Here is a 24104-nt window from a genome sequence, read left to right as displayed (position 1 = left end):
CAGTCGTGGTCACTCAGTAAGTGAATGGTTTGCTGTGTGTCAGTCGTGGTCACTCAGTAAGTGAATGGTTTGCCGTGTGTCAGTCGTGGTCACTCAGTAAGTGAATGATTTGCTGTCAGTGTGTCAGTTGTGGTCACTCAGTAAGTGAATGTTTTGCCGTGTGTCAGTCGTGGTAAGGACATCGGACGTGTTGAGAAGCCATTCTCAAGTTGTTTTGATTATTTTGCAGCCTTGTGGTAAATGTCATGCAGAGAGATTCGATTCCGTCTGAAGTGGATTATGAAACAAGACAAGGCGTCTATTCCATATGTCTCCAGCTGGCAAGGTATGCATGAGAGCATTGGTCACGTTTTACTCCACAATTTCTGTATTTACATAGATATCCAAAAACCTTGCTGGTCCTCATTCTGCTACTCGGAATTAATTAGCTAAATGAAGGCCATTTAGGAGTTAAATCACTTTTGCTTCTGTTTGTTCAGCCCTAGCCACACCTCTTCGGCTGTGACTGACACGCCATGCATGGAAAAATAAATTTAATTTTCAAATGTAACTTTAACCCCTTAAGGACACAAGCCATTTTTGCATTTTATGCTGTTTGTGTTGTGATGCAATTTGCATCTCTGTCATTTATTGCACCAACACATTATATATATATATATATTTTAGAGGGCAAACAGGGCTTTAATTTTATGTCGCATATACATAAATAAATTCTCATTAATTATAAAAAAAAAGCCAAAAAATGGGGAATTTGTTTTTTTCACAGTTTTGGCAATAATAGCGTGTGCATAATATGTCCAGCTTAGAAAAAGTAATTCAAAATAAATTCATTCATGTGTCTTGATTTATGGAGTACATAATATGTGTAAGATTTCAGCTTATTTTGAAAGTTACAGGTCACAAAATACAAGGACTTAAAGGGACACTATAGTCACCCAGACCACTTAAGCTCAATGAAGTTATCTGGGTGCCAGGTCCCTCAGATTTTAACCCTCGCATGTAAACATAACAGTTTCAGAGAAACTGCTATGTTTAAATTAGTGGTTAATCCAGCCTCTAGTGGCCGTCTTCCGGACAGCCACTAGAGGCGCATCTGCGATGCTGGAGGCAAATTTTGCCTCCATCGCGCAGAGCATCCATAGGAAAGCATTGAGAAATGCTTTCCTATGGACTCTTTGCGCATGCGGCACTTGCCGCGCATACGCATTCGGCTCCAGTGCGGGGAGGAGGGGTCACCAGCACCGAGGGAGCCCGGCGCTGGATTAAACCCTTCCGCGCCACGGGTGGGGGCACCCTCAGGGCACTATAGTGTCAGGAAAACCGCTTTGTTTTCCTGACACTGTAGTGATCTTTTAACCCCTTAAGGACCACACTTCTGGAATAATAAAAGGGAATCATGACATGTCACACATGTCATGTGTCCTTAAGGGGTTAAATAAAATTTCAGTTTGCAACAATTTTAGAAGTTGGTATGTTTGTCTTGTAGGTTTAGTAGCCATCACAGAAAAAAAATTGCCACACAAAAGTATATATTTATATAAAGTAGACATCACAGGCTATTTGCCGAAGGTTAGTTTGACACTTTTTACGTAGCCATTTCATTGCCAATCTCTGCTAAAATTACGTTTTTTTTCCTTATTTTGGCATATACACATTTAACAAGTTTTTGTAATGTGTATTTCGTAAAGCTGGTGTGTGCTATTCGCCCATATTGTGTTCAGCTACATCTGCTGTGTATAACGATACCCCCAGTGTATGCCTTTGGCACTATTCTATGAAGCTACAGTGCCATATAAGAGACAAGGCTATTTCAGTTTCTGTAGTTAGAATTTTCATAGATGGATATGACGGGCCTATTTCTCATTGTGGGGTATTATAGCAGTGTGACTGTTCAAATAACCCCACAAAGGGCTTTCATTTGATAAAGCAGACACCCCAGGGTATCTTATATGGTGTATATTGTGCCTTAACTTGTCACCATTATTTCACCAATTTATGTCGATGTTTGTGATGAGGGGAAAATAGATGGCACTTTTACATATATGTTGCATTTTTTTTTTTTTTTTTGAATTCTTTATTTTTGTTCGTGCATAAGGTTAACATGTGAATTTGCACTGCCACAATAGCTGGTGCATTCAAGTTTGCAAACACGCATTGTTACATGGCATTAATGACATTGCACTTTTTTAGTAGTTATATAAACAGGATAGTTTCTCACGCTTATACAGACAAGTTAAAGTAGTAGTAGTTTGATTCACAGATATGTGTCGCTTTATATTCATATTAAGATTAACAGATCTCTTAGATTAATTATTGCAATTAAAGAATATAGCCTAGGCACTAAGTTATCTAGCACGTCTAGTGTATATATGTTAAGGCATCTTCGCTAAAACATGTGTAATTGCAATTTGATTCTTTCCACCCCGGGTGGCCCCCAGTCCGGCAAGGTGATAGTCGACGGCTTTGTGCCAGGAGACCCCATTGGGTAGCTTAAAAGTGGCAGAAGGGTAAGGGCCCAGGAACCGCTGTGTTAGGTATAGTGAAAGTCCCCTATTGGTGTACTTGCGGTTCCTTCAAGTGCCTGTCTCGGGCGGGAGGTAAGTCCCCGTAGTCTCGTCGTGTCCATATATGTTGCATTTTTGCTGAGTATTTCTTACACTTGAAATGTACCACTGGCATAAAATCTCACAAATTATGATGAGTTACATCTTCTGAGTAAAACAATATGCCAAATGTATGACCTAGACACTATTTTGTGAAGTTACAGTGCTGTAAAAGAGACGTGACAAGTTCAGGTTTTTAAGTGTGAATTTTCATGGAGGGTTTTGATGCGTCCGTGTCCCACTTTGGAGCACTTGAGCAGGCTATATATTCCAACTACCCCATGAAGGCATACTATTTCTTAAAGACGCCATCCCAGGGTATTTCAAAAGGCACCTTTTGAACGTTGGCGTGCAATAATCTTTCAGCTAGCTTGTACCAAGTGTAGTGGTAATAAGCATTTTTTCTGCCTGTTTGACACATATTGTGAGTTTGCACAGTATATTTTGCAAACCTTGTGTGTTACGACTGTATAATAGAAACATAGAAACATAGAATGTGACGGCAGATAAGAACCATTCGGCCCATCTAGTCTGCCCAGTTTTCTAAATACTTTCATTAGTCCCTGGCCTTATCTTATAGTTAGGATAGCCTTATGCCTATCCCACGCATGCTTAAACTCCTTTACTGTGTTAACCTCTACCACTTCAGCTGGAAGGCTATTCCATGCATCCACAACCCTCTCAGTAAAGTAATACTTCCTGATATTATTTTTAAACCTTTGTCCCTCTAATTTAAGACTATGTCCTCTTGTTGTGGTAGTTTTTCTTCTTTTAAATATAGTCTCCTCCTTTACTGTGTTGATTCCCTTTATGTATTTAAATGTTTCTATCATATCCCCCCTGTCTCGTCTTTCCTCCAAGCTATACATGTTAAGATCCTTTAACCTTTCCTGGTAAGTTTTATCCTGCAATCCATGAACCAGTTTAGTAGCCCTTCTTTGAACTCTCTCTAAGGTATCAATATCCTTCTGAAGATAGGGTCTCCAGTACTGTGTACAGTACTCCAAGTGAGGTCTCACCAGTGTTCTGTACAATGGCATGAGCACTTCCCTCTTTCTACTGCTAATACCTCTCCCTATACAACCAAGCATTCTGCTAGCATTTCCTGCTGCTCTATTACATTGTCTGCCTACCTTTAAGTCATCAGAAATAATCACCCCTAAATCCCTTTCCTCAGATGTTGAGGTTAGGACTCTATCAAATATTTTGTACTCTACCCTTGGGTTTTTACGTCCAAGATGCATTATCTTGCACTTATCCACATTAAATGTCAGTTGCCACAACTCTGACCATTTTTCTAGTTTACCTAAATCATTTTCCATTTGGCTTATCCCTCCTGGAACATCAACCCTGTTACATATCTTAGTATCATCCGCAAAAAGACACACCTTACCATCAAGACCTTCTGCAATATCACTAATAAAAATATTAAAGAGAATGGGTCCAAGTACAGATCCCTGAGGTACCCCACTGGTGACAAGCCCAAGCTTCGAATATACTCCATTGACTACAACCCTCTGTTGCCTGTCACTCAGCCACTGCCTTACCCATTCAACAATATTGGAATCCAAACTCAAAGATTGTAGTTTATTGATAAGCCTTCTATGTGCAACAGTGTCAAAAGCCTTACTGAAATCTAGGTAAGCAATGTCTACTGCACCACCCTGATCTATAATTTTAGTTACCCAATCAAAAAAATCAATAAGATTAGTTTGGCATGATCTCCCTGAAGTAAACCCATGTTGTCTCTGGTCTTGAAATCCATGTGTTTTTAGATGTTCAACAATCCTATCCTTTAACATGGTTTCCATCACTTTCCCCACTACTGAAGTAAGGCTTACTGGCCTATAGTTGCCCGACTCCTCCCTATTACCTTTCTTGTGAATGGGCACAACATTTGCTAACTTCCAATCTTCTGGGACTACTCCTGTTATCAATGATTGGTTAAATAAATCTGTTAATGGTTTTGCTAGTACACCACTAAGCTCTTTTAATAACTTTGGGTGTATTCCATCAGGTCCCATTGACTTATTTGTCTTTACTTTTGACAGTTGAAATAGAACCTCTTCCTCTGTAAACTCACGTGTAATAAATGACTCATTTATCCTTTTTCTTAACTGAGGTCCCTTTCCTTCATTTTCATTTGTAAATACCGAACAAAAATATTCATTGAGGCAGTCAGCTAGACTTAGAATCTACTTACAAGCAAGTTCAAATACTTCATATCTTGCTCAGCTATGTCGGCTGAGTACAGCAATACCCCCGTATGTACCATTGCCAGGTATATGTGGACATCGGAACTGCACATTTGCGACACAGCCATTCCAGTTTTTTTCCAAACCTTGAATTTTTACACTGTGTCCATGTCCAATTTTTGAGTATTCTACCAGGCTATATAATCCAATTACCCCATAAAGGCATACCATTTCTTAAAGAAGACATCACAGGGCAATTTAAAAGGCTTATTTTGAACCTTAGCTTGGGATCGTTTTTCCCCTAGCATGTACCAAGCGTAGTGGTAATAAGCATTTTTTTCTGCCTTTTTTATTTAAATTGTATCAAAGCAGGGGAAAAGGGGGGAAGGGCAGATTTAACTGTAACTTAATTTTTTTGCAGGGAGAAGCAGATCACTGCTGATCAGTCTACCTGCACTTCACACAGAACGCGGAAGCATAGGGAGGCGGATCAGAAGTCCCTGCAGCCCATGTGCTCGCTCTGTCAGCCTATCAGAGCGATCACAGCTGCAGGAACAGCGCGATTGGGTGCTCCCAGTCTGCCACGAATACAGAGGCAGACCGGAGGAGCACTAATCCCACGAACGCAGCGATCTGGGGTTAACTTTAGTAAATGACGTACTTTTCCATCAAGGGTCCTTAACGCAAGGACAAGCTTGACGGAAAATTTCCGTCTTTGGTCGGGAAGGGGTTAAAAGTATTTATCTCCTGCTCTGTAAATTGAACTTTAATTACATGCAGGAGATAGAAAACATTCTAAAATATAAACAGAATTTTCAATAAAGAAAGTTTAAACATTAGATTACGCTTTACAGGAAGGCTGTGTAAGTCACATGCAGGGAGATGTGATTAGGGCTGCATAAAAAAAGTGATTTAACTCCTAAATGGCAGAGAATTGAGCAGTGAGACTGCAGAGGCATGGTCTAAACACCACAACTGCTACATTAAGCTAAAGTTGTTTTGGTGACTATAGTGTCCCTTTAATGATGCGTAGTTTTTTTTATTAATCCCTTTCTGTACCATGCAGGTTTCTATTGGTTGGGCAGACTATGCCAGCTACATTTGACGACGACCTGACCAAAGATGGTGTTGAAGGATTGTCTTCACGGCCATTCCGAAATGCCAGCCGCCAGTCTAGTCGTCAAATGTCCCTTTGCGGAACTCCAGAGAAGTCTTCCTATCGCCAGCTTTCTGTATCTGACCGCTCCTCCATCAGAGTAGAGGAAATAATTCCTGCTGCTCGTGTTGCTATTCAGGTAATCTAACCATTCTTCTAGTCCGTTACCTAGCGCAGCACTGCTGGTCCTATCCAGGACAGATCTCCTGTGGGTTGTGCACAACTTGATTTTTGTTCTTAACTATGTGCTTTCAATTGCTCTCCGTGGGAGAACTTGGACAACAGGTTTGCTCATAAAAAATGCAATCTATGCATTAAGCTAAATAAACGATTTTATTGGTCCTATTCTATTGCTTGTTCAGTACTTTCATTCATGTCTTTTCATTAATAAAACTACTTACAGCTGTTGAAGAACATATCCTACGGGACAAGGATTGATGGGATATCTGCAGCATGCTCATTGAGAATGTGCTTAGAAAACCTAGCTGGTTCCTGTTGCCTGCTGGTCTTGGGGGCATATTTTTGTCTCTAGTTTGCCATTATGCTCTATGAAGATCTATATATCGTTCTATGTATGTGCTGACATTTTTGCTAACTTCTGCTGATCTTCCACTTTAAATCATTAATCTGGTCTGTTTATCTGTTTAAATGTAAGCTATCAAACACCCTAAGTGCCACGATTCGTTTCAGTAACCAGTGTTCTCCTCCATGTACGTGTCTTTAGACTATGGAAGTAAATGACTTCACGTCCACTGTTGCTTGCTTCATGCGTCTCTCGTGGGCTGCCGCCGCAGGAAGACTGGACTTAGTTGGCAGCAACCAGCCCATTAAACAAAGTAATATATTAATTCCGACTGGGCTTCGCGGCAGACTCAGTAGCTCAGGTATGATGTCATACATTACTTGGGTGTTCAACGTGTGTGGAGCACAAATTCTGAAATACTTTGCTATGAGTATTGTCTGTGCCAGGATATGTGTCCAATCCGTACATCTCAATATTGTCTGTGCCAGGATATGTGTCCAATCCGTACATCTCAATATTGTCTGTGCCAGGATATGTGTCCAATCCGTACATCTCAATATTGTCTGTGCCAGGATATGTGTCCAATCCGTACATTTCAATATTGTCTGTGCCAGGATATTTGTCCAATCCGTACATCTCAATATTGTCTGTGCCAGGATATGTGTCTAATCCGTATATATCTCAATATTGTCTGTGCCAGGATATGTGTCCAATCCGTACATCTCAATATTGTCTGTGCCAGGATATGTGTCCAATCCGTACATCTCAATATTGTCTGTGCCAGGATCTGTGTCCAAACCGTACATCTCAATATTGTCTGTGCCAGGATATGTGTCCAAACCGTACATCTCAATATTGTCTGTGCCAGGATATGTGTCCAAACCGTACATCTCAATATTGTCTGTGCCAGGATATGTGTCCAATCCGTACATCTCAATATTGTCTGTGCCAGGATATTTGCCCAATCCGTACATCTCAATATTGTCTGTGCCAGGATGTGTGTCCAATCCGTACATCTCAATATTGTCTGTGCCAGGATATTTGTCCAATCCGTACATCTCAATATTGTCTGTGCCAGGATATGTGTCCAATCCGTACATCTCAATATTGTCTGTGCCAGGATATGTGTCCAATCCGTACATCTCAATATTGTCTGTGCCAGGATATGTGTCCAATCCGTACATCTCAATATTGTCTGTGCCAGGATATTTGTCCAATCCGTACATCTCTTTTAAATCCGTACATAATTTTTCACTGATTTGTGCATTCTATTGTATGTGGGAATGGCACAACGTGTGCATAATAACAATAATCTAAGTTTAAACATTGTGGTTATGGTTGGGAATATTTATTCAGACGTTGCGTCTGTTTTTTCTGTATTATTTGCTCTTTTGGATTCATTTTTATTACTTTTATCTTTACTTTGTTAATGTATATAATGAAGTATTAATGGATATTTCATTTGAATAATATAAAAAAACGGCAACTGTCTGTCTTCCACTTCCAGGAAGTAACTGCAGTTCAGGAAGTGAGGGTGAATCCATGTCGCTGCATGCCTGGATCTGTGTACGGCAACAGTCGGTATCTACCAAAGACGCCATTATTTCTGGAGAAGCCCTATCCTTGCTCGTTACCTGTCTACAACTGCGCAGCCAGCAGCTAGGTGCGTCGTGTCTGCTTTCATAACCACTGTTGGAAGAACGGGGGAAGTAACTCCACCTAGCTGGGATTTCACTCATACCATCTATAGAATATGAAAGTGATTTATGAAGACCTTATTGTAGGTTGAAACGTTGCTGTTTCTTCTGGCGCTCTAAATTAATCTGATACAGTGCCTGGGTCACATTGCTTGCTAAATGGAGCTGTCTATGATTCACGCTAACTGCCACATTTATTAAGCCCATTTCTCTTCTTTTTCTGATCAATGTGTGCAGGATCAGCCTGCAATGCATTGTGGGTATTTCCTGCTTGTTTGTGTAATCATTTTATTAACCTTCTGGGCTAAGTGTTTTGTTTTTTTTGTTTCCACAGGATCTTTTTATAATCTGCCTTCTGTTGCTGACTTCACAATTGATATTCTCCTGGGATCCCCAAGTTCTGAGGTAGGTACCGTTTCCAAAGCTCACCTTTCCCTCTGCCTATTTGTCTTCCCATACCCTACTAGAACCCAGAGAATCGAGGGAGTCCTAAAGTAGCCCCCATGAACCGTTCCTCATTTTAACTTATTGTTCAGCCCTCTACTTCCTACTAATTAGTGTGAATTGTTAAACCGTGCCAGAGATAATAAAATGCCGATTTATAAACCATAAAGAATGCATTGTTTGATGTTATAGTTATTTTAACTTCTCGTATTAAAGAGTGCCCTGGCTTGCTTTGAGTGACTGAGCTTGTTCTTGTTATGTAATATATAGTTGGATGGGTGAATTCTTTATATTGTTTAGCTGACTGTGAGTTGTGATGTCTTGCCGTTACTGTACAGATCCGACGTGTGGCCTGTGACCAGTTGTATACTCTAAGCCAGACGGACACGTCTGCTTACTCCGAGTTACAGAAAGCTAACCTTTTCTTGCTCAACATTATCCTGTCGGCACAGCTCCCTCTCTGGTCTCCAACCAGCATAATGAGAGGCATTAACCAGAGGTATGTGTGCCATCAGACTATCCATGCTTGCTTAGATATGTAATGGCGCTAAAGGTGATCAATGCATAGTGTCTACAGATCTAATGCCATGTGCCTTGATTACTGCAATCCTTCTGACCAGAGAAAGTACTCACCTGCCTAGGAAACCAATCCATCATATAGTTACGTGGAACCTGACATATTCTCAGTTTATGCTCTTTTTCCCAGCTCAGTGATTTTACCATTGGATAAACCTTTCAAATCTCCTATAAAGTGTTAACATGTGATGCTGTGTATCCAGGCCGGTGAATGAGGTTAATACGTATGGATAAACCCTATAACGCAAGATTGGGTGTGAATGTTTTACTTCTATTCCAAAACCCTGTTTATTGCTGTGTTTTCAGATTGCTGGCGCAGTGTACAGAGTATTTTGATTTAAGATGTCAGCTGTTGGATGATTTGACCTGTAAGTATACCTTGAATAAATAAACACCCCTTCACCCTGTGCAGTTTAGGAAAAACCTTGAACGATCTGTTTAGCCATGATGGAATATCTGACAGCCTCAGACGTTCTCTCGCATCTCTCTAAATTTGGATTAATTAATATCCAAATGGTACCATTTAGACAGCACTCCAACACGGCTGTAGTGCCAGCTTGGTTATTTTAATTCCTTTGTATTCAGCGAATATAGCGGTCATTTTCAAATTTTATTTTTTTTAGCTTTATTAAAGGGACACTTTAGTCACCAGAACAACTACAGCTTATTGAATTTGTTCTGGTGAGTAGAATCATTACCTTCAGGCTTTTTGCTGTAAACACTGTCTTTGCAGAGAAAATGCAGTGTTTACATTACAGCCTAGTGATAACTTCACTGGCCACTCATCAGATGGCTGTTAGAGATTCTTCCTGTGTCATTGCTGCCTAAAATGCATCCAAACATTCAGTATCTCCTCCCTATGCATGCAGACACTGAACTTTCCTCATAGAGATTCATTGATTCAATTCATCTCTATGAGGAGATGCTGATTGGCCAGGGCTGTGTTTGAATTGTGCTACCGAGGGTACTTAATCCCGGATATTAACCTAGTACCTATGAGGATATAGTAGATATTAAGCAAAACGTACAACTAGGTAAATAGTAAAAATGTATAAGCTTGTATCCTAGTGGATACCCAGGGAATCAAGACGCTAGCAGAGTCGGTTGGTAGAGAGAAAAGATAGAAAGTCCGTAATCAGGTAAATGGCCTCTCTCCCTTTAAAACTATCTAGCTAGACATAGAAGCAAAAAAATACAAATAAAGGAAATTATAGCAACATACTATTTAAAAATAACGTGCTTAAAAACAAAGGTGCCGTGCCTTAAACCCAAGCAGAAGAACGCCCGACGCGTGTTTCGGTGCAATGCTACATGCACCTTTGTCAGGGGCCTTTTTTTCCTCATCGTTTGTGTGTGTGTGTGTGTGTATATATGTGTGTGTGTGTGTATATATATATATATATATATATATATATATATATATATATATATATATATATATATACACACACACACACACACACACACACACACACACACACACACACACACACACACACACACACACACACACACACACACACACACACACACACACACACACACACACACACACACACACACACACACACACATACATAAACATTTGTGGGGTTTTTTTTTTTTCTTCCCAGCATCGGAAATGGAGCAAATAAAGATCAGTCCAGCCGCCATGTTGGAGGATGAGATCACGTGGTTGGATAATTTTGAGCCCAGCCGAACAGCAGAATGTGAGACGAGTGACGCAGACAACATGTGGTTAGCGGGTCACCTCAGACTTATAAAGACCCTGCTCTCGCTTTGTGGGGCAGAGAAGGAAATGCTTGGTATGTGGACCATTTACTGGTTATGTCTTCGCTGGGCCTAGCAAGGTGAACTGATTAAATTAACTGATGCATTTCTTGTTCAGGACCTTCCCTGATTAAACAGCTCCTGGATGACTTCCTGTTCAGGGCTTCAAGAATAATCCTGAATAGTCATTCATCTGCAGCTGTCGCTCCAATAAGCCAACACGACTTCCACCCAAAGTAAGTGTGAATGTGAATTTCTAGTAAACGTCTAGTAAATGTTAAAAGATAACGGTCATTAAAAATGTTTGCTATCCATTATAATATGCCATCACTCGCCCTCTATTATCTTTGTTGGTTGTTGGATATCTGACTCAGTGCTTACTATTTTATAACCATCTTTTGCTGTTTGCATGCCTTGTGTTAACGAGGTCACAGTGATGTACGGAATTCTGGGAGTTCTGCGAGGGGTCCCGACCTGTGTCTAATTCAGGGCTCGACAAATCCCAGGTCGCCATGGCGATCAAGAATTTGGTCCTGGCGCTTGGGTATTTGCCAGCCTGTTTTCAAAGGTGCCCGCACCCACTGCATGCCCACTGTTCGCCTATTTTTGGCCTGCCGATGCTCTCCGTGAAGATCCGTGTCGGGGCTTTTAGACGCGGCTCCGCGTGACGTAACGTGCATCGCACGTGCGCGGTCGTCTAGCAACTTGCATCAAGGAGTGGTAGAACATCTCCTTTTGAAGGAGTGTATATCAGCGATATCTAGGCAAGTCTATTTACATTATACTTTTTTTTTTTTTTTTTATTACTATCACTGCCATTACTATTACTACCATTCTTATTATTAATATTACTACCATTATTATTACTATTACTACCATTATTATTACTACCACCATTATTATTACTATTACCACCACTATTACTATTACTGTTACTGTTATTATTACTATTACTACCATTATTATTATTATTACTATTACTGCCATTATTATTATTACTATTACTATTACTGCCATTATTATTATTACTATTACTGCCACTATTATTATTACTATTACTGCCATTATTATTATTATTACTATTACTGCCATTATTATTATTACTATTGCTACCATTATTATTATTACTATTACTACCATTATTATTATTATTATTATTATTATTATTATTATTATTATTACTATTACTACCATTATTATTACCACCACTATTAATATTACTATTACCACCATTCTTATTATTAATATTACTGCCATTATTATTACTACTGCCATTATTATTACTATTACTACCATTATTATTATTATTACTATTACTACCATTATTATTATTACTATTACTGCCATTATTATTACTACTGCCATTATTATTACTATTACTACCATTATTATTATTACTATTACTGCCATTATTATTATTACTATTACTGCCATTATTATTACTACTGCCATTATTATTACTATTACTACCATTATTATTATTACTATTACTGCCATTATTATTATTATTATTATTACTATTACTGCCATTATTATTATTATTACTATTACTGCCATTATTATTATTACTATTACTGCCATTATTATTATTATTACTATTACTGCCATTATTATTATTATTACTATTACTGCCATTATTATTATTATTATTATTATTACTATTACTGCCATTATTATTACTATTATTACTATTACTGCCATTATTATTATTACTATTATTATTATTACTATTACTGCCATTATTACTATTACTGCCATTATTATTATTATTATTATTATTATTACTATTACTGCCATTATTATTACTATTACTGCCATTATTATTATTATTACTATTACTGCCATTATTATTATTACTATTACTGCCATTATTATTATTACTGCCATTATTATTATTATTATTACTATTACTGCCATTATTATTATTACTATTACTGCCATTATTATTATTATTATTATTATTATTATTACTATTACTGCCATTATTATTATTACTATTACTGCCATTATTATTATTACTATTACTGCCATTATTATTATTACTATTACTGCCATTATTATTATTACTATTACTACCATTATTATTATTACTGCCATTATTATTATTATTATTACTATTACTGCCATTATTATTATTACTATTACTGCCATTATTATTATTATTATTATTATTATTACTACTATTACTGCCATTATTATTACTATTACTGCCATTATTATTACTATTACTGCCATTATTATTATTACTACTGCCATTATTATTATTACTATTACTGCCATTATTATTATTATTACTACTGCCATTATTACTATTACTGCCATTATTATTATTATTACTACTGCCATTATTATTATTACTATTACTGCCATTATTATTATTATTACTATTACTGCCATTATTATTATTATTGCTATTACTACCATTATTATTATTACTATTACTGCCATTATTATTATTATTACTATTACTACCATTATTATTATTACTGCTATTATTATTATTACTATTACTGCCATTATTATTATTACTATTACTACCATTATTATTATTACTATTACTACCATTATTATTATTATTATTATTATTATTATTACTATTACTACCATTATTATTACCACCACTATTATTACTATTACCACCATTCTTATTATTAATATTACTGCCATTATTATTACTACTGCCATTATTATTACTATTACTACCATTATTATTATTATTACTATTACTGCCATTATTATTATTACTATTACTGCCATTATTATTATTATTATTATTATTACTATTACTGCCATTATTATTATTATTATTACTACTATTACTGCCATTATTATTACTATTACTGCCATTATTATTATTATTACTACTGCCATTATTATTATTACTATTACTGCCATTATTATTATTATTATTACTACTGCCATTATTACTATTACTGCCATTATTATTATTATTATTACTACTGCCATTATTATTATTATTATTACTACTGCCATTATTATTATTACTATTACTGCCATTATTATTATTATTATTATTACTATTACTGCCATTATTATTATTATTATTATTATTACTATTACTACCATTATTATTATTACTATTACTGCCATTATTATTATTATTACTATTACTACCATTATTATTATTACTCCTATTATTATTATTACTATTACTGCCATTATTATTATTATTACTATTACTACCATTATTATTATTACTATTACTGCCATTATTATTATTACTATTACTGAAATTATTATTATTACTATTACTGCCATTATTATTATTACTATTACTGCCATTATTATTATTACTATTACTGCCATTATTATTATTACTATTACTGCCATTATTATTATTATTACTATTACTGCCATTATTATTATTATTACTATTACTGCCATTATTATTATTATTACTATTACTGCCATTATTATTATTATTACTATTACTGCCATTATTATTATTATTACTATTACTGCCATTATTATTATTACTATTACTGCCATTATTATTATTACTATTACTGCCATTATTATTATTACTATTACTGCCATTATTATTATTACTGCCATTATTATTACTATTACTGCCATTATTATTATTACTATTACTGCCATTATTATTATTACTATTACTGCCATTATTATTATTACTATTACTGCCATTATTATTACTATTACTGCCATTATTATTATTATTACTATTACTGCCATTATTATTATTATTATTACTGCCATTATTATTATTACTATTACTACCATTATTACTATTACTGCCATTATTATTATTACTATTACTACCATTATTACTATTACTGCCACTATTATTATTACTATTATTACCACCATTCTTATTATTAATATTACTGCCATTATTACTACTGCCATTATTATTACTATTACTGCCATTATTATTATTACTATTACTACCATTATTATTATTAATATTACTACCATTATTATTATTAATATTACTGCCATTATTATTATTACTATTACTGCCATTATTATTATTACTGCCATTATTATTATTACTGCCATTATTATTATTACTATTACTGCCATTATTATTATTATTACTATTACTGCCATTATTATTATTACTATTACTGCCATTATTATTATTACTATTACTGCCATTATTATTATTACTGCCATTATTATTATTATTATTACTATTACTGCCATTATTATTACTATTACTGCCATTATTATTATTACTGCCATTATTATTATTATTACTATTACTGCCATTATTATTATTACTATTACTGCCATTATTATTATTATTACTGCCATTATTATTATTACTATTACTACCATTATTACTATTACTGCCATTATTATTATTACTATTATTACCACCATTCTTATTATTAATATTACTGCCATTATTACTACTGCCATTATTATTACTATTACTGCCATTATTATTATTAATATTACTGCCATTAGTATTATTATTACTATTACTGCCACTATTATTATTACTATTACTGCCATTATTATTATTACTATTATTACCACCATTCTTATTATTAATATTACTGCCATTATTACTACTGCCATTATTACTACTGCCATTATTATTACTATTACTGCCATTATTATTATTACTATTACTACCATTATTATTATTAATATTACTGCCATTATTATTATTATTACTATTACTGCCATTATTATTATTACTATTACTGCCATTATTATTATTACTATTACTGTTATTATTATTATTATTACTATTACTGCCATTATTATTATTATTACTATTACTGCCATTATTATTATTACTATTACTAACATTATTATTATTACTGCCATTATTATTATTATTACTATTACTGCCATTATTATTATTATTATTATTACTATTACTGCCATTATTATTATTACCACCACTATTATTATTACTATTACTGCCATTATTGTTATTATTATTACTAACATTATTACCACCACTAATGGCAGTATTAGTAGTAATGGCAGTAATAGTATTAATAGTAGTAATGGCAGTATTAATATTAATGGCAGTAATAGTAATGGTAATATTGGTAATAATGGCAGTATTAGTATTAATAGCAATGGCAGTATTAGTATTAATAGTAATGGCAGTAATAATAATAGTAATGGTAGTAATAGTATTAATAGTAATGGCAGTAATAATAATAGTAATGGTAGTAATAGTATTAATAGTAATGGCAGTAATAATAATAGTAATGGTAGTAATAGTATTAATAGTAATGGCAGTAATAATACTAATAGTAATGGCAGTATTAGTATTAATAGTAATGGCAGTATTAGTATTAATAGTAATGGTAGTATTAATAGTAATGGCAGTATTAGTATTAATAGTAATGGCAGTATTAGTATTAATAGTAATGGCAGTATTAGTATTAATAGTAATGGCAGTATTAGTATTAATAGTAATGGCAGTATTAGTATTAACCCCTTAAGGACCAAACTTCTGGAATAAAAGGGAATCATGACATGTCACACATGTCATGTGTCCTTAAGGGGTTAATAGTAATGGCAGTATTAATATTAATAGTAATGGCAGTATTAGTATTAATAGTAATGGCAGTAATAATATTAATAGTAATGGCAGTAATAATATTAATAGTAATGGCAGTATTAGTATTAATAGTAATGGCAGTAATAATAATAGTAATGGCAGTAATAGTATTAATAGTAATGGCAGTAATAATATTAATGGTAATGGCAGTATTAGTATTAATAGTAACGGCAGTATTAGTATTAATAGTAATGGCAGTAATAATATTAATAGTAATGGCAGTATTAGTATTAATAATGGCAGTATTAGTATTAATAGTAATGGCAGTATTAGTATTAATAGTAATGGCAGTAATAATATTAATAGTAATGGCAGTATTGGTATTAATAGTAATGGCAGTATTAGTATTAATAGTAATGGCAGTAATAATATTAATAGTAATGGCAGTATTAGTATTAATAGTAATGGCAGTATTAGTATTAATAGTAATGGCAGTATTAGTATTAATAGTAATGGCAGTATTAGTATTAATAGTAATGGCAGTATTAGTATTAATAGTAATGGCAGTATTAGTATTAATAGTAATGGCAGTATTAGTATTAATAGTAATGGCAGTATTAGTATTAATAGTAATGGCAGTATTAGTATTAATAGTAGTAATGGCAGTATTAATATTAATGGTAATGGCAGTATTAATAGTAATGGCAGTATTAGTATTAATAGTAATGGCAGTATTGGTATTAATAGTAATGGCAGTATTAGTATTAATAGTAATGGCAGTATTAGTATTAATAGTAATGGCAGTATTAGTATTAATAGTAATGGCAGTATTAGTATTAATAGTAGTAATGGCAGTATTAATATTAATGGTAATTGCAGTATTAATATTAATAGTAATGGCAGTATTAGTATTAATAGTAATGGCAGTATTAGTATTGATAGTAATGGCAGTATTAGTATTAATAGTAATGGCAGTATTAGTATTAATAGTAATGGCAGTATTAGTATTAATAGTAATGGCAGTAATAGTAATGGTAATATTAGTAATAATGGCAGTATTAATAGTAATGGCAGTATTAGTATTAATAGTAATGGCAGTATTAGTATTAATAGTAATGGCAGTATTAGTATTAATAGTAATGGCAGTATTAGTATTAATAGTAATGGCAGTAATAGTATTAATAGTAATGGCAGTAATAATATTAATAGTAATGGCAGTAATAATATTAATAGTAATGGCAGTATTAGTATTAATAGTTATGGCAGTATTAGTATTAATAGTAATGGCAGTAATAATATTAATAGTAATGGCAGTAATAATATTAATAGTAATGGCAGTATTAGTATTAATAGTAATGGCAGTATTAGTATTAATAGTAATGGCAGTAATAATATTAATAGTAATGGCAGTATTAGTATTAATAGTAATGGCAGTATTAGTATTAATAGTAATGGCAGTATTAGTATTGATAGTAATGGCAGTATTAGTATTGATAGTAATGGCAGTATTCGTATTAATAGTAATGGCAGTATTAGTAGTAATGGCAGTAATAGTATTAATAGTAATGGCAGCATTAATAGTAATGGCAGCATTAATAGTAATGGCAGTATTAATAGTAATGGCAGTATTAATAGTAATGGCAGTATTAATAGTAATGGCAGTAATAGTATTAATAGTAATGGCAGTAATAATATTAATAGTAATGGCAGTATTAGTATTAATAGTTATGGCAGTATTAGTATTAATAGTAATGGCAGTATTAATATTAATAGTAATGGCAGTATTAGTATTAATAGTAATGGCAGTATTAGTATTAATAGTAATGGCAGTATTAGTATTAATAGTAATGGCAGTATTAGTATTAATAGTAATGGCAGTATTAGTATTAATAGTAATGGCAGTATTAGTATTAATAGTAATGGCAGTATTAGTATTAATAGTAATGGCAGTATTAGTATTAATAGTAATGGCAGTATTAGTATTAATAGTAATGGCAGTATTAGTATTAATAGTAATGGCAGTATTAGTATTAATAGTAATGGCAGTATTAGTATTAATAGTAATGGCAGTATTAGTATTAATAGTAATGGCAGTATTAGTATTAATAGTAATGGCAGTATTAGTATTAATAGTAATGGCAGTATTAGTATTAATAGTAATGGCAGTATTAATAGTAATGGCAGTAATAATATTAATAGTAATGGCAGTAATAATATTAATAGTAAAGGCAGTATTAGTATTAATAGTAATGGCAGTATTAGTATTAATAGTAATGGCAGTATTAGTATTAATAGTAATGGCAGTATTAGTATTAATAGTAATGGCAGTATTAGTATTAATAGTAATGGCAGTATTAGTATTAATAGTAATGGCAGTAATAATATTAATAGTAATGGCAGTATTAGTATTAATAGTAATGGCAGTATTAGTATTAATAGTAATGGCAGTATTAATATTAATAGTAATGGCAGTAATAGTATTAATAGTAATGGCAGTATTAGTATTAATAGTAATGGCAGTAATAATATTAATAGTAAAGGCAGTAATAATATTAATAGTAATGGCAGTATTAGTATTAATAGTAATGGCAGTATTAGTATTAATAGTAATGGCAGTATTAGTATTAATAGTAATGGCAGTATTAGTATTAATAGTAATGGCAGTAATAGTATTAATAGTAATGGCAGTAATAATATTAATAGTAATGGCAGTAATAGTAATGGTAATATTAGTAATAATGGCAGTATTAATAGTAATGGCAGTATTAGTATTAATAGTAATGGCAGTATTAGTATTAATAGTAATGGCAGTATTAATAGTAATGGCAGCATTAATAGTAATGGCAGCATTAATAGTAATGGCAGTATTAATAGTAATGGCAGTATTAGTATTAATAGTAATGGCAGTATTAGTATTAATAGTAATGGCAGTATTAGTATTAATAGTAATGGCAGTATTAGTATTAATAGTAATGGCAGTAATAGTATTAATAGTAATGGCAGTATTAATATTAATAGTAATGGCAGTATTAATATTAATAGTAATGGCAGTATTAGTATTAATCGTAATGGCAGTATTAGTATTAATCGTAATGGCAGTATTAATAGTAATGGCAGTATTAATAGTAATGGCAGTATTAATAGTAATGGCAGTATTAATAGTAATGGCAGTATTAATAGTAATGGCAGTATTAGTATTAATAGTAATGGCAGTATTAGTATTAATAGTAATGGCAGTATTAGTATTAATAGTAATGGCAGTATTAGTATTAATAGTAATGGCAGTATTAGTATTAATAGTAATGGCAGTATTAGTATTAATAGTAATGGCAGTATTAGTATTAATAGTAATGGCAGTATTAGTATTAATAGTAATGGCAGTATTAGTATTAATAGTAATGGCAGTAATAGTATTAATAGTAATGGCAGTAATAATATTAATAGTAATGGCAGTAATAGTAATGGTAATATTAGTAATAATGGCAGTATTAATAGTAATGGCAGTATTAGTATTAATAGTAATGGCAGTATTAGTATTAATAGTAATGGCAGTATTAATAGTAATGGCAGCATTAATAGTAATGGCAGCATTAATAGTAATGGCAGTATTAATAGTAATGGCAGTATTAGTATTAATAGTAATGGCAGTATTAGTATTAATAGTAATGGCAGTATTAGTATTAATAGTAATGGCAGTATTAGTATTAATAGTAATGGCAGTAATAGTATTAATAGTAATGGCAGTATTAATATTAATAGTAATGGCAGTATTAATATTAATAGTAATGGCAGTATTAGTATTAATCGTAATGGCAGTATTAGTATTAATCGTAATGGCAGTATTAATAGTAATGGCAGTATTAATAGTAATGGCAGTATTAATAGTAATGGCAGTATTAATAGTAATGGCAGTATTAATAGTAATGGCAGTATTAGTATTAATAGTAATGGCAGTATTAGTATTAATAGTAATGGCAGTATTAGTATTAATAGTAATGGCAGTATTAGTATTAATAGTAATGGCAGTATTAGTATTAATAGTAATGGCAGTATTAGTATTAATAGTAATGGCAGTATTAGTATTAATAGTAATGGCAGTATTAGTATTAATAGTAATGGCAGTATTAGTATTAATAGTAATGGCAGTATTAGTATTAATAGTAATGGCAGTATTAGTATTAATAGTAATGGCAGTAATAGTAATGGTAATATTAGTAATAATGGCAGTATTAATAGTAATGGCAGTATTAATAGTAATGGCAGTATTAGTATTAATAGTAATGGCAGTATTAGTATTATTATTATTATTATTATTATTATTATTGCAATTTATATAGCGCCAACAGATTCCGTAACGCTTTACAATATTAAGAAGGGGATTTAACTATAAATAGGACAATTACAAATAAACTTACAGGAACAATAGGTTGAAGAGGACCCTGCTCGATCGAGCTTACATTCTATAGGAGGTGGGGTGTAAAACACATTAGGACAGGAATTTGCAATCAAATAAGGTGGACTGCCCTTTAGGAGAGGGCAAGAGACAGGTATGTGAGGTATTGGTTAGTCTTGGAGGCCATAAGCTTTCTTAAAGAGATGGGTTTTAAGGCACTTCTTAAAAGATGCAAGACTAGGGGAGAGTCTGATGGCGGTAGGCAGGCTATTCCATAGGAAGGGAGCCGCCCGCGAGAAGTCCTGCAAGCGCGAGTTGGCCGTACGAGTGCGGACAATGGACAGGAGGTGGTCACGGGCAGAGCGGAGAGACCGAGAAGGGACATACCTATGGATCTGTGAGGAGATATAAGAGGGGCTAGAGTTGTTCAGTGCTTTATAGGTAATAATATTAATAGTAATGGCAGTATTAGTATTAATAGTAATGACAGTATTAGTATTAATAGTAATGGCAGTAATAATATTAATAGTAATGGCAGTATTAGTATTAATAGTAATGGCAGTATTAGTATTAATAGTAATGGCAGTATTAGTATTAATAGTAATGGCAGTATTAGTATTAATAGTAATGGCAGTAATAATATTAATAGTAATGGCAGTATTAGTATTAATAGTAATGGCAGTATTAGTATTAATAGTAATGGCAGTATTAGTATTAATAGTAATGGCAGTATTAGTATTAATAGTAATGGCAGTATTAGTAGTAATGGCAGTAATAGTATTAATAGTAATGGCAGCATTAATAGTAATGGCAGCATTAATAGTAATGGCAGCATTAATAGTAATGGCAGCATTAATAGTAATGGCAGTATTAATAGTAATGGCAATATTAATAGTAATGGCAGCATTAATAGTAATGGCAGCATTAATAGTAATGGCAGTAATAGTATTAATAGTAATGGCAGTAATAGTATTAATAGTAATGGCAGTATTAATAGTAATGGCAGTAATAGTATTAATAGTAATGGCAGTAATAGTATTAATAGTAATGGCAGTAATAGTATTAATAGTAATGGCAGTATTAGTATTAATAGTAATGGCAGTATTAGTATTAATAGTAATGGCAGTATTAGTATTAATAGTAATGGCAGTATTAGTATTAATAGTAATGGCAGTATTAGTATTAATAGTAATGGCAGTAATAATATTAATAGTAATGGCAGTATTAGTATTAATAGTAATGGCAGTATTAGTATTAATAGTAATGGCAGTATTAGTATTAATAGTAATGGCAGTATTAGTATTAATAGTAATGGCAGTAATAATATTAATAGTAATGGCAGTAATAATATTAATAGTAATGGCAGTAATAATATTAATAGTAATGGCAGTATTAGTATTAATAGTAATGGCAGTATTAGTATTAATAGTAATGGCAGTATTAGTATTAATAGTAATGGCAGTAATAGTATTAATAGTAATGGCAGTATTAGTATTAATAGTAATGGCAGTAATAATATTAATAGTAATGGCAGTAATAATATTAATAGTAATGGCAGTATTAGTATCAATAGTAATGGCAGTATTAGTATCAATAGTAATGGCAGTATTAGTATTAATAGTAATGGCAGTAATATTAATAGTAATGGCAGTAATAATATTAATAGTAATGGCAGTATTTGTATTAATAGTAATGGCAGTATTAGTATTAATAGTAATGGCAGTATTAGTATTAATAGTAATGGCAGTATTAGTATTAATAGTAATGGCAGTATTAGTAGTAATGGCAGTATTAGTAGTAATGGCAGTAATAGTATTAATAGTAATGGCAGTATTAATAGTAATGGCAGTATTAATAGTAATGGCAGTATTAATAGTAATGGCAGTATTAATAGTAATGGCAGTATTAATAGTAATGGCAGTATTAGTATTAATAGTAATGGCAGTATTAGTATTAATAGTAATGGCAGTAATAGTATTAATAGTAATGGCAGTATTAGTATTAATAGTAATGGCAGTAATAATATTAATAGTAATGGCAGTAATAATATTAATAGTAATGGCAGTATTAGTATCAATAGTAATGGCAGTATTAGTATCAATAGTAATGGCAGTATTAGTATTAATAGTAATGGCAGTAATATTAATAGTAATGGCAGTAATAATATTAATAGTAATGGCAGTATTTGTATTAATAGTAATGGCAGTATTAGTATTAATAGTAATGGCAGTATTAGTATTAATAGTAATGGCAGTATTAGTATTAATAGTAATGGCAGTATTAGTAGTAATGGCAGTATTAGTAGTAATGGCAGTAATAGTATTAATAGTAATGGCAGTATTAATAGTAATGGCAGTATTAATAGTAATGGCAGTATTAATAGTAATGGCAGTATTAATAGTAATGGCAGTATTAATAGTAATGGCAGTATTAATAGTAATGGCAGTATTAATAGTAATGGCAGTATTAGTATTAATAGTAATGGCAGTATTAGTATTAATAGTAATGGCAGTATTAGTATTAATAGTAATGGCAGTATTAGTATTAATAGTAATGGCAGTATTAGTATTAATAGTAATGGCAGTATTAGTATTAATAGTAATGGCAGTAATAGTAATGGTAATATTAGTAATAATGGCAGTATTAATAGTAATGGCAGTATTAATAGTAATGGCAGTATTAATAGTAATGGCAGTATTAGTATTAATAGTAATGGCAGTATTATTATTATTATTATTATTATTATTATTATTATTATTGCAATTTATATAGCGCCAACAGATTCCGTAACGCTTTACAATATTAAGAAGGGGATTTAACTATAAATAGGACAATTACAAATAAACTTACAGGAACAATAGGTTGAAGAGGACCCTGCTCGATCGAGCTTACATTCTATAGGAGGTGGGGTGTAAAACACATTAGGACAGGAATTTGCAATCAAATAAGGTGGACTGCCCTTTAGGAGAGGGCAAGAGACAGGTATGTGAGGTATTGGTTAGTCTTGGAGGCCATAAGCTTTCTTAAAGAGATGGGTTTTAAGGCACTTCTTAAAAGATGCAAGACTAGGGGAGAGTCTGATGGCGGTAGGCAGGCTATTCCATAGGAAGGGAGCCGCCCGCGAGAAGTCCTGCAAGCGCGAGTTGGCCGTACGAGTGCGGACAATGGACAGGAGGTGGTCACGGGCAGAGCGGAGAGACCGAGAAGGGACATACCTATGGATCTGTGA

At 32.7% G+C, this 24104-nt stretch overlaps 1 protein-coding gene across 3 annotated transcripts in view; it reads left to right on the top strand.

Moving 5' to 3' along the window:
- Positions 1–24104, top strand: part of USP24 (ubiquitin specific peptidase 24) — a 219868-nt gene that overhangs the window by 146466 nt on the left and 49298 nt on the right. For all 3 annotated transcript variants that reach the window (XM_063427641.1, XM_063427640.1, XM_063427642.1), the window contains 9 exons: positions 230–325; positions 5865–6093; positions 6679–6838; positions 7985–8140; positions 8509–8579; positions 8957–9117; positions 9501–9562; positions 10808–10999; positions 11083–11200. In XM_063427641.1, coding sequence (XP_063283711.1) covers positions 230–325; positions 5865–6093; positions 6679–6838; positions 7985–8140; positions 8509–8579; positions 8957–9117; positions 9501–9562; positions 10808–10999; positions 11083–11200 — 1245 coding nt within the window. The remainder of the gene's footprint in view (positions 1–229; positions 326–5864; positions 6094–6678; positions 6839–7984; positions 8141–8508; positions 8580–8956; positions 9118–9500; positions 9563–10807; positions 11000–11082; positions 11201–24104) is intronic.

This window comes from Pelobates fuscus, chromosome 7, assembly GCF_036172605.1.
Source record: "Pelobates fuscus isolate aPelFus1 chromosome 7, aPelFus1.pri, whole genome shotgun sequence".
Taxonomy (NCBI): Eukaryota; Metazoa; Chordata; class Amphibia; order Anura; family Pelobatidae; genus Pelobates; species Pelobates fuscus.
This window is presented reverse-complemented; position numbering and strand designations above follow the sequence as displayed.